This window comes from Python bivittatus, unplaced genomic scaffold (genome assembly GCF_059951505.1).
Source record: "Python bivittatus isolate LINGU-HERP-01145 unplaced genomic scaffold, Pbiv_v1 ctg000340_np1212, whole genome shotgun sequence".
Classification (NCBI taxonomy): domain Eukaryota; kingdom Metazoa; phylum Chordata; class Lepidosauria; order Squamata; family Pythonidae; genus Python; species Python bivittatus.
Genome location: NW_028277056.1, coordinates 31,180,500 through 31,199,342, shown reverse-complemented (window position 1 = coordinate 31,199,342; position 18,843 = coordinate 31,180,500). Strand labels below are relative to the sequence as shown.

Here is an 18,843-nt window from a genome sequence, read left to right as displayed (position 1 = left end):
CCTTGCACCTAAAGCCACTTTTTGCTGCAATCTGAGGTTTATCTGTTTTAGGTGCATCTTTTCATATGTTGATAGAAATATTGCATTAAGCCTTATACTGTACGTATGTTATGAACAAGTGAATCGGTTATAAACATCTCTAAGAAAGTGCACTTCAGACATAAGTCCAAAAAATAAATGGCAGATCCTTTAGGGGGAAAAACAAAAGGGCATACAAAAACTTAGGGATATGCATGGTAGGAGTGATTATATTTCTAATTATGATACCAATTATAATTAAGGATATTTATTTGCTTTGACTGGAAGGCTAAAACAGTGGTAGAATATTGTGAACTTGGATGCTGTAAAATGTAAGTTCAAAACTTCTGACTTTGGGTCTCTAAGGCCTCCAAATGTTTTTTTCTGTGTCAGTAGCCTTTCATCAGTACTATCAATTGTCAGTAGGCATTAAAATTAAAGGTGGTATACCCATACTTTAAATTTTAAAGTTTATGGGATGTTCATTTTGTCTGTTACTTCTTTGAAACTCTGAAAGTTTACTGCTGTTCAGTTTTTGGGTTTGGGTGGGGGTTTTGTTTGGTTTTTGTTTTTGGATATCTGGCTTACTGGAAAATTCCATACACTTGTTAAAGACACTGACCTGATGCAGGTGTTCCATTCTGTTATGGCAACAGAAACCCAATAATCAATTTATGTCATTGTTCTGTTTCTTTATTTTCCCTTGGATGAGGAGTATTTTGGCTTTCAAACTTGGAAAGCTACCAGAAATAATGTTTGCAGTACTACAGAGTAAGGAAAAATAGCATCTTAAGACTTAACAAAGTACAAGAAACTGGAAAATACAAAACATTTTGCCCATAATTTGGTTCACTCAGTATTCCTCAGATTATTAAATACTGTTGGAATTAGTCAAGTCTGTCTTGACAAACGTTCAAAAACAATATTACATATTGTGGATTTTCATACTTAGATACCTTGGTATTTCAACAGTTGCTTTCATCTGGGATTGTGAAACAATGAACAAAAAAAAGTAAAATCTTCACAAAGACTAAGATATGGTTGGCCAACTTAAAATAATAGCTGGATTAACAATAAATGTCATGCACCACCGTTAGCCATGGCTAGTTGTAGACTTTGGTTGCAATCCAACATATGCACAAACATTCTTGAGGCTTTGTTGGAATGAATTCTTTGCAGGATAATCTATGCCGGACAATGTGGCTTAATGTTCAGGCCAGCTTCATGTAGATAGTATAGGAAATAATCATTGTTGACATATTATGCTACCATGGATTCCAAGTCTAGTAGCAACCATAATAATTCACTAGCTGGAACCATTGCTTGAGATTTCTCCACACTGTTTAGGTTACTCCATTATTTCAACAGAGCTATTCTAGAGACAGCCTTTCTGAAGAAAGGTTGTATCAACAGAACCCCCTAAGAGGAAAGAGAAAAGCTATCAGCCACTACAAAGAGGGTTGGTCCAAGTGTAGAAGGTGTCCTTATTAGCTGCCTTTCCTGAGGAGTAGCAGAAAACTGAGTCAACATCAGTTGCCATCATAGAGTACTGTATAGCATTGTCAGTTTCCCACTCCTATCCAGCTATTCCTAATTGCCAGTATAACACTTGGAAAGAGGCCCATTATGATAGCCACTCTGGCTACCTGCTCTGTCTCATGGCCAATGTTTAAAGTTATTCATTGTTAATATTATTTCGAAAGGGGTTTTTTTAGCCACTGAAATGTATAGGCTTTTGACATTTGGAGCTGAATGCCTATTCTGCTGAATGGTTTGGGCATATCTGCACTGTCAGATTGCTTTGTCATGAGTGTAGGCCACCAATAATTTGGTGGTAAGGAATGGACATCATCTTCTACCTACCTCTAGCCCCAAGAAATGCAGCCTCCGCCTGGGTTTTCCTCCTTCATATTAAAAGTCATGTTTTCCAGTTTGTGCTGCACCACACTTTGTTCTAGGCAAGCCCCTGCCCTTTGACTACCATACAGAGGCATGAACCCCCCTTCGTCTCATTTTCCCAGCTGTCCTGCAAGTAAATCTGCTGCAGCTTCAGCATATGTATATAACATATACAGTGGGGCAAAAAAGTATTTAGTCAGCCACCAATTGTGCAAGTTCTCCCACTTAAAAAGATGAGAGAGGCCTGTAATTTTCATCATAGGTATACCTCAACTATGAGAGACAAAATGGGGAAAAAAATCCAGAAAAATCACATTGTCTGATTTTTAAAGAATGTATTTGCAAACCATGGTGGAAAATAACTATTTGGTCAATATCAAAAGTTCATCTCAATACTTTGTTATATATCCTTTGTTGGCAATGACAGAGGTCAAACATTTTCTGTAAGTCTTCACAAGGTTTTCACACACTATTGCTGGTATTTTGGCCCATTCCTCCATGCAGATCTCCTCTAGAGCAGTGATGTTTTGGGGCTGTCGCTGGGCAACACAGACTTTCAACTCTCTCCAAAGGTTTTCCATGGGGTTGAGATCTGGAGACTGGCTAGGCCACTCCAGAACCTTGAAATGCTTCTTACAAAGCCACTCCTTCGTTGCCCGGGCGGTGTGTTTGGGATCATTGTCATGCTGAAAGACCCAGCCACATTTCATCTTCAATGCCCTTGCTGATGGAAGGAGGTGTTCACTCAAAATCTCACGATACATGGCCCCATTCATTCTTTCCTTTACACGGATCAGTCGTCCTGGTCCCTTTGCAGAAAAAGAGCCCCAAAGCATGATGTTTCCACCCCCATGCTTCACAGTAGGTATGGTGTTCTTTGGATGCAACTCAGCATTCTCTCTCCTCCAAACACGACGAGTTGAGTTTAGACCAAAACGCTCTACTTTGGTTTCATCTGACCATATGACATTCTCCCAATCCTCTTCTGGATCATCCAAATGCTCTCTAGCAAACTTCAGACGGGCCCGGACATGTACTGGCTTAAGCAGGGGGACACATCTGGCACTGCAGGATTTGAGTCCCTGGCGGCGTAGTGTGTTACTGATGGTAGCCTTTGTTACTTTGGTCCCAGCTCTCTGCAGGTCATTCACTAGGTCCCCCCGTGTGGTTCTGGGATTTTTGCTCACCGTTCTTGTGATCATTGTGATCATCCCACAGGGTGAGATCTTGCGTGGAGCCCCAGATCAAGGGAGATTATCAGTGGTCTTGTATGTCTTCCATTTTCTAATTATTGCTCCCACAGTTGATTTCTTCACACCAAGCTGCTTGCCTATTGCAGATTCAGTCTTCCCAGCCTGGTGCAGGTCTACAATTTTGTTTCTGGTGTCCTTCAACAGCTCTTTGGTCTTGGCCATAGTGGAGTTTGGGGTGTGACTGTTTGAGGTTGTGGACAGGTGTCTTTTATACTGATAACAAGGTCAAACAGGTGCCATTACTATAGGTAACGAGTGGAGGACAGAGGAGCCTCTTAAAGAAGTAGTTACAGGTCTGTGAGAGCCAGACATCTTGCTTGTTTGTAGGTGACCAAATACTTATTTTCCACCATGATTTGCAAATAAATTCTTTAAAAATCAGACAATGTGATTTTCTGGGTTTTTTCCCCCCATTTTGTCTCTCATAGTTGAGGTATACCTATGATGAAAATTACAGGCCTCTCTCATCTTTTTAAGTGGGAGAACTTGCACAATTGGTGGCTGACTAAATACTTTTTTGCCCCACTGTAGGTGTTTCTGAATGGCATACTGCTTATGATGTTTGGTATGCAGAATGTCCCAGGTTTGAAACATAGCAGATTTTGAACCAAAGGTATTCTGCCTGTCAAGCAATTGTTATAACCAGAATGACCATAATGAGAAAAAAAAAATGGGAAAATGAAAAAAGGGGGGGTTATTTTAAAGCTGGTTATTGTGCCTGAATATACATGCATTTTGATTATTTATGTATATACATTTAACTTTGTGTATTTCTAAATGTTTGTGTGTGTGTATACACACATACACACACACACAAGTATATATTCCAGTCAGACCTGCCCACAGAGAGAAAAGCAATTGACGGTTGCTTTCCTGGAATGGAAAGTAGGGTAGCCACAGCAACAGGGGAATTATCCAATGGTGGCCTAAATTGCCTGCTGTCTAGATTAAATGTCATGTAAGCCACTCCCAAGTATCTCAATTTGAACAGATTTTATTTAAACCAGTTTAGAGTTAAGCCACAGCAGTACAGAACAGAGCAGTTTAAGGACTGATTGATTGTGTGCCATGAAGTCGATGTTAACTCGTAGTGACCACATAGATTTTCTCCATGAAGATTTGTCTGTAACTTGGTCCTCTGGGTTTTCCAGCAGTGCACCATTGCCACTGTAACTGTGTGCAACCATCTTGCTGCTGGTTGTCCTTTTCTTTACTTTCCTTCCACCTTTCCCAGTATTACAGCCTTCTGCAGAGAGCTAGGTTTCTGCATACAGATAGTCTTCAAGTTACATCCATTTGTTCAAAGATGGTTCAAAGTTACGATGGTGCTGAAAAAAATAACTCATGACCAGTCCTCAAAATTCAGGCCATCACAGTGCCCCCACAAATTCAGGCCTGCCCACATTTACAACCACCACCCTGCCATTGCCCCAGCTGACCTTTATCACCTTCTTTGCCTGGGAAGAGGTAAACAGGCCGGTGGGTGAGAGCTGCAGGTGGAGGGGCGGGTGCTGGGGGAGGGCACTAGAAAGTGCAGGGCTTGAGGTGACGCAGGGCTTGCTGTGACTTGGGGTTGGCTGGCAGTGCTGGGGCTTGCAGGTAGCTGGCACTGCTTGGGGCTTGAGGCAGCACTCTGGATGGCACTGGGCCTGAAGTAGAAGCCCAGGGGCAGCAGCGATGGGCTGAGATTGCTGAAGGCTGCCACCACTGAAGAGTGCCACCTCAAGCCCCATGCCATAGCAAGCCCCACTCTTCGTAGAGCATACCTGCGGCACCTGCTCCCCAGCCCTTAGCTGTCACCCGCCACCTGCTTGCTTGGGACTCCTGCCTCTTCCCACTTCATGGTCACGTGAGATCCTCACTTAATGACCTGCACAGTCCTGGGGCTGCTGGGATTTCATTCACTAAGCAATGCAGTCACATGACTTCAGGGTTTAAAATCGCATCACTTGGTGATGGAAATCCCAGTTCCCATTGCCGTTGTAACCTGAGGACTATCTGTAATGTGTTTGAAATATGATAATTTAACCTTGGTCATTTGGGATTTGACTGAGAAATGTAAGGATGCAGTACATATATGATCTTTGACATTGGAAAATTAGATGAAACATTGTTTGTTCTAAGGGTATATTAAACTATCAGTTTTAACAATTAATGTTTATCAATTATCAAGGCAAAAGTCTTCTTAAGGTAATAACACAGCCATTTCCTTAAGTATGTTTGAAACAATCTATGTTGCTAAGCTAAAAAAAAAAATTGCTAAACTATATTGAGTTTTGGAAAATCTTAGAAGTTACCTTAATTATACAGGCCAGACATATTTTTCCTATTTAATTCACACCCATTGTAAAATGTAAATGAACTTTGCAATGGTGTTCTATTCATTTTGCATATCAGCATACTGTGGTCAGAAAATTAATAGAAATAAGAGAAAATATAAACAAGTGCACTCAGACTTGCAAGATTGATGTCAGCAGTCAAGGTAGTCCAGACAAGAAACCAAACCATGAATAAGTAACATTACCTTTATTGTAAGGTTACAGTAACAGAATCTTGCAAGTCTGAAAGCACTTCTCCCCTCCCTTGCCTTCACTTTCCAGAAAACTAGGGAGGGTCCCTTCTGAGATGCTTTCTACACCCCCATTCCTTCTGTGTGCTGAGATATCTTTTGTCTAACAGTTATCTAGGCTGTGGTTCCTCCCCCTGTCTTCCAAGGTTATTCTCACAGCCTTTTACAAGAATATAGCGGTATGCACAGTGCTGAGCATTTCTAGGTTCGCCCACATTACGCCTCTGTTGCATGAGCTGGACTGGCTCCCAGTTTCCTTCTGGGTGCAATTCAAGGTGCTGGTTATTACCTTTAAAGGCCTACATGGCATGGACCAGGTTATCTGTGGGACTGCCTCTCCCTGAGGGTATCTGCCCAGCCTACCAGATTGGATATGGTAGGCACATTCCAGGTCCCTTCCTTGAAATGTTGCCATCTAGTGGGACCTTGGAAGCGTGTCTTTTCCATGGCTTCCCCTACCTTATGGAATACCCTGCCACCAGTGATCTGGCAGGCCTCCACCCTTTTAGCCTTCCAGAAGACCATCAAGTCCTGACCTTTTACCCAGGTGATAGGGTAGAGTGAGGTATCTTGGGTTGGTTGTTGGTGCATCCCAAGGGGATGACTGAGGTGCTGGGTTTTGGTTGTTTTACTGTTTTATGGTTTTTATAGTTTAGGGTTTTATTGTTGTTGTGAGCCAGCAATAATTGTGTTTTAAGATAGGTGGCCATACAAATCAAATCAAATCAAATCAATCAATCAATCAATCAATAAATAAATAAATGGCTCTGATGATATAATACATCTGACAATATATAGAAACTATTATGTCATCATTACCCCCACCCCAACATTTTAGTATTAGAGAGAAGGATATTGATTTATCTTTTCTCCTTAAGTTTGTTTATTTTTATTTATATTTCAAATTTGGAACTAGGAAGTGACTCTGGGTGGTTTACAGTAAAAACAAAAAATAAATATTAATTAAAATACAATAAAAACAATAAAAACATATTCATACATATATAATAATATCTTCCAAGGTGCTGCTGGTATAAAGGATATTAACATACAGGAACATCTTCAAGGTTGGTTGCCCCTTTTCTTGCCTCTTGCAAGTTGGCAGAGCCAGGTCCTAACCGCTTTCTGGAAGGTCGATAGAGTAGGGGCTTGCCTCACCTCTGGTGGGGAGGGTACTCCACAGGGCAGGGACCATGGCAGAGAAGGCTCTTATTCTGGGCCCTGCCAGCCAACATTCTTTCATCGATGAGGTCCGCAGCATACCCCCTCTGTTTGACTGGGTGGAATGGGTTGATATAATGGGGGTAACATGGTCCCTCAGGAAACCCGGTCCCATGCCATGTAGGGCTTTAGAGGTGATAACCAACACCTTGAATTGGACCCAGAAGCAAACTGGCACCCAATGCAGCTCCCACAGTGAAGATGTACCATGTGCCATCTTTGGGGCACCCAAAATTGCCCACACAGCTGCATTTTGAACCAGCTGTAGCTTCTGGATACTCTTCAAGGGTAGCTCCATGTAGAACGCATTGCAGTAGTCTATATGGGAGATGACTAGGGCACGAGTGACTGACAGGAGGGCCTCCCAATCCAGGAAAGGGCATAACTGTGTACAACATGTAGTTGAGTAAAGGCACAACATGTAGTTGAGCAAAGTTCTTAAACTAGCCATTCCAGAAAAAGTTGCACATTGAGATGCTTTTCATTTTCAGTTCTTTTAAATTTATTTACATTTATGTACTGTTGAATGGTTTGAAATACAGAGGTAATACAATCTGTGGTACAGAAATTATTTCAAGTTGAGAAAAACTATTTACGTAGAATTTTTACATGCTAAGATTTCATGTGTAATACAGTATTTAATAATCTTTAGAAAAATCCTTTTGTAGGACCAGTATGATTGTTTTATGTAAGAGGCTTGATATTTTTTAACAAAAAATAAAGTACATTTTATTTATTTTCTTCCTAGCTATGAATTTGTTGTGATAGCTAGCAACCCTCTTGGGGAAGGCCCAAGTAGTGAATCAAAGCCATTTAGAACTGAATCAGGTAAGAATCCCAATAACTGTGTCAATTAGACATAACTCTCTTTTAATTCTTTACAAATTTATAGAGGGGAAAAAAACAGATAAAGTTATAAATGTGTCTAGATCAAAAACTTATAGCAACTCAACAAACCTTCATATTAATATTTGTTTAAACTGGAATTGAAAATGAACAATTAACATTTCATTTATTAGTGCAAACCAAATTGGGTTGATGTAGAATTTCTTTAAGAAATAAAATACCAACACTTTACTAAAAATATGTTTAAAAATTCCATGAAGTGTTTATATTATAGCCAATTTAGTCTCATTTTGGGCTGACAAGAATCATTAGATAAATTATTTTTAAAATATTATCTTTCAGTTTTTTGAACTCAACTGTTGGATGTTCAGATGGAATTGGTCCTAATGTCAAACCACATCCTAATTCTAAAAGTTCATGCCAATTACATTTTTTTCTTTTAAAAAAAGTTTCTTTTACAATGTCTTTACTGTGTTTCTAAAATTCTAGGTAGAAGGTTTGGGGAAGTTTTTTTTGTTTTTGTTTGTTTCTTGGAGACTGATCTTATTACTTGTTTTCCCTTACTGTCTGCTTCTCTCTTCCCCTTTCTTTACAGCTGACCCAAGAGTGACAGAGTCTATTTCAAGTAAGTCCTCTCTACATATAGCATGCTTATGGGAGAATGTTTTTGAGATCAGATAATGTGCTGCTATATGAGAGAAAATGTTTAGAAGAGAAAGGCATTTTGTACATTTTTTCCAACCTATGCCATTTGCAAATCATTCCTGTCAATTAAATGTTTACCAGAGAATAGCCCAGACAAGGTGATGTGGTGCTTTAGTGGCTCAAATTCAGCAGGCATAAATGTACCAAATGCAGGCCATATTTTCTTAGTCCATGTCATTAAATTAAAAGACAAGTTTGTGAAATGAATAGGCTGCTTCTTATTTAATAAGTGGTTTAGCAAAACATTGTCAGCCTTCTGCCACTCATCCAGAAATACACCATCAGTTACACCTTGAGTTCTAAAAATGTTGAGCAGCCATGAAAAAATACTGCCATAAACCAGTTTTAGAGAAACAGAAATGCCTTATTTTGCCAAGCTAGAAACAATTCAAAACAGTCAAGAAGAGTAAATGTTTTCATTTATTTATAATAGTTTCATTTAATACAGGGTTTTTTTTTTAATAAAATCTTCCTTTGGAGTCCGTGGTGCTATCTGAGCTTGGTTGTTTGCTTGCAGACATTTCATTATCTGACTAGATAACATCATCAGTGCTTGTGAGTGTGAGGTTTACTCCCTATTTATATACAGTAGTTTACCCTGCCAGTGTTGGTGGGGGTGTGGTTTTCTCCTTGGTAGTTCCTTGATCAGGGCATTGTTTTCTGCTTGCTTCTTTATCTGGTGTTAATCCCTGTTTATCTGGCTGTTGGCTTCTCTCCAACTACCAATCAAGGAACTACCAAGGAGAAAACCACACCCTACCAATACTGGCAAGCTACTGTATACAAACAGGGAGAACCCCCCACATTTACTAGCACTGATGATGTTACTGCGTCAGGTAATGAAATGTCTGCCAGTAAACAACCAAGCTCAGAAAGCACCAAGGACTCCACAGTTCAACCCTGAGCTATAAGTATTCTCTTCTAGTAAAATCTTCCTTTCTTAGACATCTTATTGTGCTCATTGCAATATATTTCCAAGGCAATTTTTTTCTTTGTAACATCATTTTTATCTCAGTTTATAGTTTTCAGAAGGATAATTAAAATTATAATTTAATGAAACAATAAAAATATGTTTATAACATTACTTCACTTTTGCACCAATAGTTTGTGATTGAAAATTGTTGCAATTAATTTATTTCCCTATTGCTTATCTTAAATATGCCCCATCACCCAGAACCCATTAAGGTTTATGTTTACTCTCCATGTGCTCAGATATTTACAGGGCCATCTGTTCCTGTTGAATCTTCCAGTGCCCTCAAAGTTCCTGAGAAAAATATTTTTCTGGCTCAATGCATTTCAGTTAAAAACTTTTATTCAGGGCATTCAGAAATCTGAATGTCCATTGTCATAGCTCCTTTGATTTATTTTAACTGTGTCAATCCTTAAGATAGGTTAATTAAGGTTCTCCCCATTCTCATATCTTCTAAATAAAATGGTGGGTGGCTATTAAAGAACTGTTTCTGTTGTAGAAACCAAATTAAGCAATATTATTCTCATTATATATTTACCCAGCCACAATTTTGTTTTCCTTTAGATGCCAGGCAGTCTTATTATCTTACTTGTTCATTTATTGAATTTGGAATCGGCCTTTTTGACATAGTGTGTAAGGTAGTTAGCAATAAAGATATATAAAAATCATATGATGAACAATTACATGATTAACATAATAAAACAGAAATAATATGTAATGCTATAGAAGAGCTCTTAATAATCTTTTGTCCTCTATGATGTTACTTCATTTTTCCTACTTTTAACATTTTCCTTGTTATCTGTTATTTTTGCTGTTTTTTGTTTTGTTTTTGTACTTGTATTTACTGGGGTGTGGGTTTTATTTTGGCTTATGATAAGCAAGGGGAAAATACTGTATAATAATGCTAATATTCTTATACATTGTTTTTTCACTTAAATACAGTGTTTATGTCAGATATATATTTTGGCATATATTATAACCAAGATCTCATTTGTTATTTTCTTACAGTGGGAAGAGATGCAATTTGGACTGAAGTCAGTTTTAATTCTGATGATTATTCTGAATGCAAGGGAAAACAGTATGTCAAGAGGACTTGGTACAAGAAGTTTGTGGGTGTTCAATTGTGTAATTCCCTTCGATATAAAATTTACCTCAGTGATTCACTTACAGGTATAAAATCAAAACTCTTGACTATCAGCAACTAAGCATATAGGAAGGCTATTGATATGAGCTAGTACAGGACATTACTAGGTTCAATAATATGTGTACTCTGAAAATAAATTTCAGGCACAGCAACTTTGTAAAATTACACTGGGCATTTGTAAGCATGATTGACAATTCTTGGAAAGTTTATCCTATATGAGATCAAAAAGTCATTAACCATCACCAAGGCAGCTCCATCAATATACTGTTTTAGGTATGCAGGCAACATGAAACATCATGGATAATCCAGGTTCTCTTCTTTATACTGGCAAACATTGAGTTTCAGCATATGCTATTCTATCTCTCAACACCGGATTGTTGTGGGAATGGGCTATGGAAAAATATAACATGTTCTTTGTAGATCAGTGTGGCTATATAAACATATAACAGATCAATGTCATATGGGAGATTGATACTATCCAAACTCAAGACAAACTCCTGCATGCCTCAGTACTTAATGCTGCTTTCACTGAAAGTAAATGTCCATGTATTAGTCATCTTCCCTAGTTTAGCATAGTGTTTCTACTTGTGTAAACATGCCATTACTGATTCTATAAAGAGCAACCACTAGTGATCTCATTTATCAAATGTCCAACGTGAACATTTCAGCAAATAGCTGTTGCAAAAAGAAAAATGCAAAGTGATTTAAATTTTGCATGCTGCCTTCAATGGCTATGAAAAGGACTCTGAAAATTTAAACTACTGAGCTTCCATGACAATTGGAAAATGTAAACACTGGTACTATTTGGTATACCAAAGACCATAGAAAAGTTGCACACCCTTCTCCAAATTGCACTCTGCCTTTTAATGATTCTTCAGAAGGGCATGCACAATTTGGAGAGGAGTGGGTGCATCCTTCTTGTGAAGTTTTCCGAAGCATCTTGAGAAGGCAATACACAATTTGGAGAAGGGCACACATGGCCTTGGGAAGAAGTCGTGGCGTGGCCAGCAGTTGCCACACATAGGGCCAGGCAGGGTGCACCTTGTCAGCAGTGGGAGGAAGATGGCAAAAGTCAGCTGGGGGCGGCAGGACCTGCAGAGTGCAGGGCAGCAGGGGCTTTGTACTGTAGTGCTGGGGTGGCTGGCTGCGGCACAGGGCTTGAGGCAGCACTCCTCAGAGGTAGTGGCGGTCAGCTGAGACTGCTGAAGGCCCTGGGCAGCGACACCAGGACCGCAACTGCCATTGAGGAGTGCTGCTGTGCAGGGTAGCCAAAAGGGCAGAGGTGAGGGGAAATAGGTGGGAGGGGGAGTTGAAGCACCCCTGTGGTTGTAAGTGTGGGTGGGCTGCCAAGCACCCGAATTTTGATCACATCACCGCAGGGGCGCTGCAACAGCCATAACTTCGGGGTCTGGGCGTAAGTACCATTTGTTCAGCCCCATCATAACTATGAATGGTCACTGAATGAATGGTTGATAAGCAAGGTCTACCTGTAAAAGAATTAAGAGACAAACTTACAAATTCCTAAAACAGAACAGCTCTGTTCCAACCATATAATATGCATGCCCAGCAGCCAAGATGGAATGTACTTCATGGAATGTCATAAAATGTGTTTAGCAAAATATGTTTCACAATACAGGTAGTCCCTGGGTTAAGAACAACCCACAGTTAAGAACGGAGCCTATTGTAACAAAAGTTGAGTTAAATACACAATGATTTAAGTACACAATGGTTCAAGTTCATTACACAATACTACTTATACAGTATTATACAATAATATTGTTCCAGCTTACATACAAATTTGACTCAAGGACAAACCTTGGGAATGGAAGTCATTCTTAAACTGGGGACTACCACTGAGGAGTGCTTCCTCAAGCCCTGTGCCACAGCCAGCCACCCCAGCACCACAGTGCAAAGCCCCAGCTGCCCCCACCGCCCTGCACTCCGCAGGCCCTGCCACCCCCAGCTGACTTTCACAAGCCGGCTGCAACTTGTCAGCAGTGGGAAGAAGATGGCAAATGTCAGCTGGGGGTGGCAGAACCTGTGGAGTGCAGGGTAATGGGGGCTGGTGGGGCTTTGTACTGTGGCACAGGGCTTGAGGCAGCACTGCTGAGACTGCTGAAGGCCCCAGGCCTCTACTTCAGCCCCAGCACCACTGGAGCTGCCAAGGAGTGCTGCTGTGCAGGGTGGCCAAAAGGGCAGAGGTGGGGGGGGGGAGATAGGTAAATGGGGGGAGTTCAAGAGGAGGCAGTCCCTTACCTTACCAAGGGTCAGGGCTGGGAGGGACCAAGCTGGGAATGGCTTGGATCGGGGTGGATCCTTGCCTAACAACCGGTGGGATTTGGTTAACGATGGCAATGGGGACTGCCGGGATTTCGGTCACTAAGTGATGCAGTCGTGTGACATCACGCTTTACAACCTCATTGCCAAACAATGGAAATTCCAGTCCCAATTACCATTGTAACCCAAGGTCTGCCGGTTTATTACTGGATTTGAATTTTAATCGTATTTTGAAAGTGTTTCTAATATTTTCCAGGTACATTTTATAATATAGGAGATCAGAGAGGACATGGAGAAGATCATTGTCAATTTGTGGATTCATATTTAGATGGAAGGACAGGGCAAATGCTTCAGCCAGATCAACTGCCTACCAAAGATGGTATGTTCTAAACCAAGAACAATAAAAGGGATATCAAGTATCAATATCTTCCCATCTTTAAATGTAATAAGCTGTCTACAGAATTGTCTACTTTGTGATGGAAGCAGAACAAGAGTCAACTTTGATACAGTACATACCTGACAACCAAGTATATATATATTAGTACATTCATAACCATGTTTGTTTATGCATTCATAATGGCCACCCAATTCAAACCCTGTGACTCTGGGCAGTATACAAAAAGAAAACCATAATTAATTAATACAAAATAACCTAACTCATTAAAACATACTAAAAAAACAAAATGACAAACAGAACTGAAAACCTCTCATTCATCCATTGGGGACTCAACCTGACCCCAAAACCCAGGGGAAGAACCCAGTCTTAACTGCTGCCCTAAAGGCCTGTAGGATTGGCACCAACTGTACGTCTGGGGGAAGACTGTTTGCAAAGGGCAGAGACCACCACAGAGAAGGCATTCCTCCTAGATCCCATAAGATGACATTGTTCATTCTGACAAAAGTAAAATAAAAAGTGACATACACCCTTAGGGCTTTTCTAGATACTACTTATCTGGAAAATAATGTTGCTACAATTGTGTATGACTCCAAAAACTATACTGAATAGGAAGCCATTTAAAATGTTGGCTTCATAACAATTATATGTCATAATGATCATGTGTGATACACATCTGTAAAGTAAATTTTGCTTAGACTTTACATGTTCAAGAACACACTTTTAAAAAGTGTGGCTACTTAATTATACACAGGTGAGTCATCCTCCCCATTTTCAACTTTTACTAAATGTTGGACTTCTCTTTTAACCAGGTTATTTTAGAGCTGTTCGTCAAGAACCTGTCCACTTTGGAAAAATAGGAGCTGCAACACACACTACCTACGTTCATTGGTATGAGTGTGGAACTACAATACCTGGAAAATGGTAGAACAAGAAACAAATTGATGCTCCATGCTCAGAGATAATGTGTCATGATATTACATACAGAAATCTAGCGAGAATACTGGGTTCAATAGCATTGGCTGCTTAACTATAAATGTTCAGATTTACAGTTCTGTTGCAGAAAGAACGTATCATAAAGTGATGTCTTGGGAAGCTGGCTCCCTAATAGTCTCTTATAATATTAAGTACTTATTGTAAAAGGTGTAGTTTATTTTTTATCATTGTTGTGATATTTTGAGGCACCTTTAATGAAAGGTTGATCAGAAAAACATATTATCTTCTGAAATGTATCAATGTACATTGCCAATGGTCACATTCTAGCTTCTTTTCAAACACACTTAAATTATTCTATCAGTTAACTAATGGAAGTTTCTCCTGCTTTATAAAAAATCCAGTCCAATTGAAAAGTTGCTGACTTTATTCAAACTTTAGAGAAAACTGATACCTGGCTCTGATTTCAGATATCTTCAATTAAAATATCATGAAAAAAGCAAAAGAATCATGTAACTGAACCCATACCAATAACCATTTTCTTATCCAAAATACGTGATAAATCTTCCTTAACATTGTGCAAGAGCTCCTCAAGGCAAGGGAAGTTTCAGTTCGATAGTACAAACTTTAATTCTGCATACCCAGTACACATTTGACCTATGGCAGCAAAAAACATTTATAAAATGGCATTAAAGATTGGTTGTATGTAAGAAAGTGTTGGTTCTGATAGCATTTACTTTTGGTATAGGTAGAAGTAATATGACTCAGTATATTTTTGTCTCCCACTAGTGATTTGAATTAATGCTAACTCATGGTAAAACACACACACACACACACCCAAAACCACAGCAATTTATAGGGAAAAAAATACATTGCTACAGCGAAATAAAGATGCAAAAGCCTTAATAATTGATTTTTTTGTTAACAGAAGGATATTTCTCAAAATACTGTGCGCTTTGGTATAGATATCTAAATACAAAGTACATGTGCACTATGCCATTTACAAAAGCTATGCAAGTAACTCAAGCAGAGTTTTTCCTCCTCAAAGTTCACAGCAGACTCAATCAGTTCTTGAAGCTGTCTTTGGGAAAATGGGTATATTCAGATTGACATGATATATAAATCTACCACCAGACCATCATGTCAAGAATGCAATGCCATTTTATTTGAGTTAAATGTAGAGGAACATGGACTAGTGTGTAGTATAGAAGACTGTCAAAGCATATGCAAAGCACATATATTTAAAAAATGTTTTCTTTATATAAAGTTGAAGAGTAATGTGATCTGCTTTATAGAATGGAAAATGAAGACTGTTTTTGAAAATAATTTAGCTGCTCCCTGCATAAAGTGCTAAGTTTATACTGCTTAAACATTTAAACATTATAAAGAGATGTAAGTTTTAATGGTGCTTAGTCAATGTATTAAAATATAATAAACATAAGGAATATTGTTTGGTTTACAAAAAATCTAAGTACACTGCAGGTACATTGTACTCTTAATAAAATATTTTTAATCATAAGTAGTATTTGATTTATTGGTATATTCAGTATACACAAAGCTGAAAAGTACCTAATTTGAAATGTCAGATCATAAATCCTAAAGGTAATCCCCACTCCCAACATTCATTCATTCATTCATTCATTCATTCATTGATCTGATTAGAAGGCTTTTCAGTGTCCTTCAGGAACAATAAACAACAGACATTCGAGACAGTATTGCTTTAAATTATCTGATGACAGAATCAAAATGCATCAAACCCTACCTCACAAGCTTTATAAGATGACCTATATCGAGAGACCCCATCTCAAGGGTCACTTAGAAGGGTTTCAATAATTTCACAAGCTTGTCCACAGAAATATGAAGGGCTTATGACAGTAAGTATCATATAGTAAGTGCCATTTGTAAATCTTTGCCCATATATAGAATATATACATGGAGAGCTAGAGGATTGTGTGGGACTAGGAGATAGAACGCAGATATTTGGAGCTATCAAGAAAAGTATCCAATTGATCCTTAGAGGAATGCTTATGGACAGCACTATAGTTTAGATCCTGAAACTTTTAATTAAGTTCATGTATCAGTTTGCCTTGGCAAAATGTCTTATCAGATGCCAATAATCATTAATCCCTTTTATTTAAAACACATCTGAAAATCAGTATAGTCAATTCAAGAAAACTATAATGTAGTCTATAAAGGACACCAATTTAATAACTGCATTTTATGCTATCTGAAAGTCCTAAGCACTTTTCAAGGACAACCTCACATGATATAGCTATTTAAGGCATGACTCATGAAGCTGGTACAGTAACTAAAACTAGGTAAAAGCACCCATAGCTCTCTGAAATTGGACTATTACAATGTGTGCAAGTTGTACACCTTTGCCCAGAACAAATTCCACTTCCAGCCCTGTGATGGCTTCTCTAGTAACCAACAGTCTCTTATCTTACCTGAATTGAGACTTTGTTAACCCATATCCAACTTTATCCAAATCAGACATTCCACAACATTTTGGCATTAGGTGGGAAAAAAGAAACAGATCAGGATATTACTAGCATAACCACTATAATGAAACATTAGACAGTGAGACCTTAATGCGGAAAAATGAAAGAAAAAGTAGATTGGTTCTACTATTTATTAAGTGTGGGGAGATCAGTCAGATCCAATTAGCTTGTTGATTCAATTCAAATCGTCAGACTGAATTGATTATTTAAGCAGACCCTTGACAAGGCAGAGACATTATGGACTGGCAACTGCTAAGTTCAAGGAATACAAACCCCTGAAGAAAAAAAGTGTGCAATTAACACCAACATGGCCTAAGTGGTTCTGACCATCTTCTAGCAGCTTAGTTAACCATATTTCCAGACTAGGGATAATGTGAGTAGTGATCCATTTTCACTAGAAACCTCCAACTTGTATTAATGTGCAATACATGAAGCTTCTCTCACAAACAGGTTAGAAACTTTAACAAGTAGAGTTAACTGTTGAGCGCCTCTAGGCTTCCCCATGTTTACCCCTGTTGTGCGAGCTGCACTGGCTCCCAGGTTCCTTCTGGGTGCAATTCAAGGTGCCAGTTATTACCTTTAAAGCCTTACATGGCACAGGATCAGGTTATTTGCGGGACCACCTTTCCTTTATGGTACCTGCCTGTCCCACTAGATTGGATAGGATGGGCATGCTCCAGGTCCCTTCCCTGAAATATTGCCACCTAGAGAGACTTATGAAGCAAGCCTTTTCCACAGCTGCCCCTACTTTATGGAACACCTTCCTACAGGCGTTATGGCAGACCCCCACCCTTTTAGTTTTCCAGAAGGCCATCAAGACCTGGCTCTTTACCAAAACACTGGGGTAGAGTAGTAGAAGCCTGTGGGTGGTTGTTGGGGCACCCTGGGCGGATGATTGAGGTGCCAAGGTTTTAGTTTTTGTCTTATTGTTTTTATAGTTGTACTGTTGTTGTGAGCCATCCAGAGTTGTGCTCTAAGATGGGTAGCCAGGCAAATCTTTTAAATAAGTAAGTAAGTAAACAAACAAGTTTTCTTAAAATAAATGGATATATTTAGGCAATCATGAGCAAACTCAGGGAGGCAGTGAAGAACAGGAAGGCCTGGCGCAATATGGTTCACGGGGTCACGAAGAGTCGGACACGACTTAACGACTAAACAACATGGTTCATGGAAAGAAGTGCTGAATTTTGAGCTTGAAAATAGGTATGGTGGAAAAGAAAGAATATTTAGGTAAAAATCATTAGATACCCACAAAACCTGGATCACTCTCATGCCAAATCAAAGTGCAAGAAGACAGACACAAGATAAAAAGGAATAGTGTCAATACTGAAGGGCAGTTCTAGGGTGGGGTCTTTTAGTTCTGGGGTATACTGAAATCAACGAACATGTTCAATATAGTGAAAATAAACTTTTAACAATATCTGTCACTTAATAAAAGATAGGATGCTAATGACAGTATAAGTTTGTTGCATACTTTATAATTACCATATAATTTCTCCCCCCCTCCAATTTTTTGGAATATCTAATTTTAAAATTGGTCCCTTTTAATCTCATGTATTTGTATAAAACAGATAAAAATAATACAACTTTTAATGAACCACTGTAGTCTTTGACCCTAGCAGTGCTATAGGCTGGTTGATTTAGAAAAAGAAGTGCTGAGCAGAGGCATCTGAACAATGTTCAAGAAAAATACTATCTGTATAATGCTCAAAACAGAAAACCAACATGCATAAGCCCTTCTGAATAGTCCATGATCTTGCCTTACCAATATTCTGATGCAATTCACTCATTTAAGTGTGCCATGGTAACACCACCCTTGCTTATGGACAATTAAAATAATAAGCTATTTATTAGCTAATCAAAAGTTATAGATAACACGTAACAACAGCATCCTGTTTCCAGTCCAAAAATTTTACTGCTCATTGAGCTCTAGTTCAAGAGTGCTTCCTTTAAATTTTACTGGAGATCTCTAATGCACAAATGCTGATGCAGACCTGTCAGGGAAGATCACAGGTGGTAGAGTGCTATTAATATCTGTATGAAAGGCATTTTAATTTATTTAATTCACCCGAGTTTCTCTGCCAAGGACATGGCTATATCATCACTCAAGTAT

General features: G+C 39.0%; 1 protein-coding gene across 4 annotated transcripts in view; it reads left to right on the top strand.

Annotated features, from left to right (window-relative positions):
• The window catches only part of ABI3BP (ABI family member 3 binding protein), a 199,234-nt gene extending 183,369 nt beyond the window's left edge, over positions 1-15,865 (top strand). For all 4 annotated transcript variants that reach the window (XM_088140806.1, XM_088140805.1, XM_088140804.1 and 1 more), the window contains 5 exons: positions 7,709-7,788; positions 8,402-8,431; positions 10,490-10,651; positions 13,159-13,281; positions 14,109-15,865. In XM_088140806.1, coding sequence (XP_087996932.1) covers positions 7,709-7,788; positions 8,402-8,431; positions 10,490-10,651; positions 13,159-13,281; positions 14,109-14,224 — 511 coding nt within the window. In that variant the 3' untranslated portion in view covers positions 14,225-15,865. The remainder of the gene's footprint in view (positions 1-7,708; positions 7,789-8,401; positions 8,432-10,489; positions 10,652-13,158; positions 13,282-14,108) is intronic.
• Positions 15,866-18,843: the final 2,978 nt, after the last annotated feature.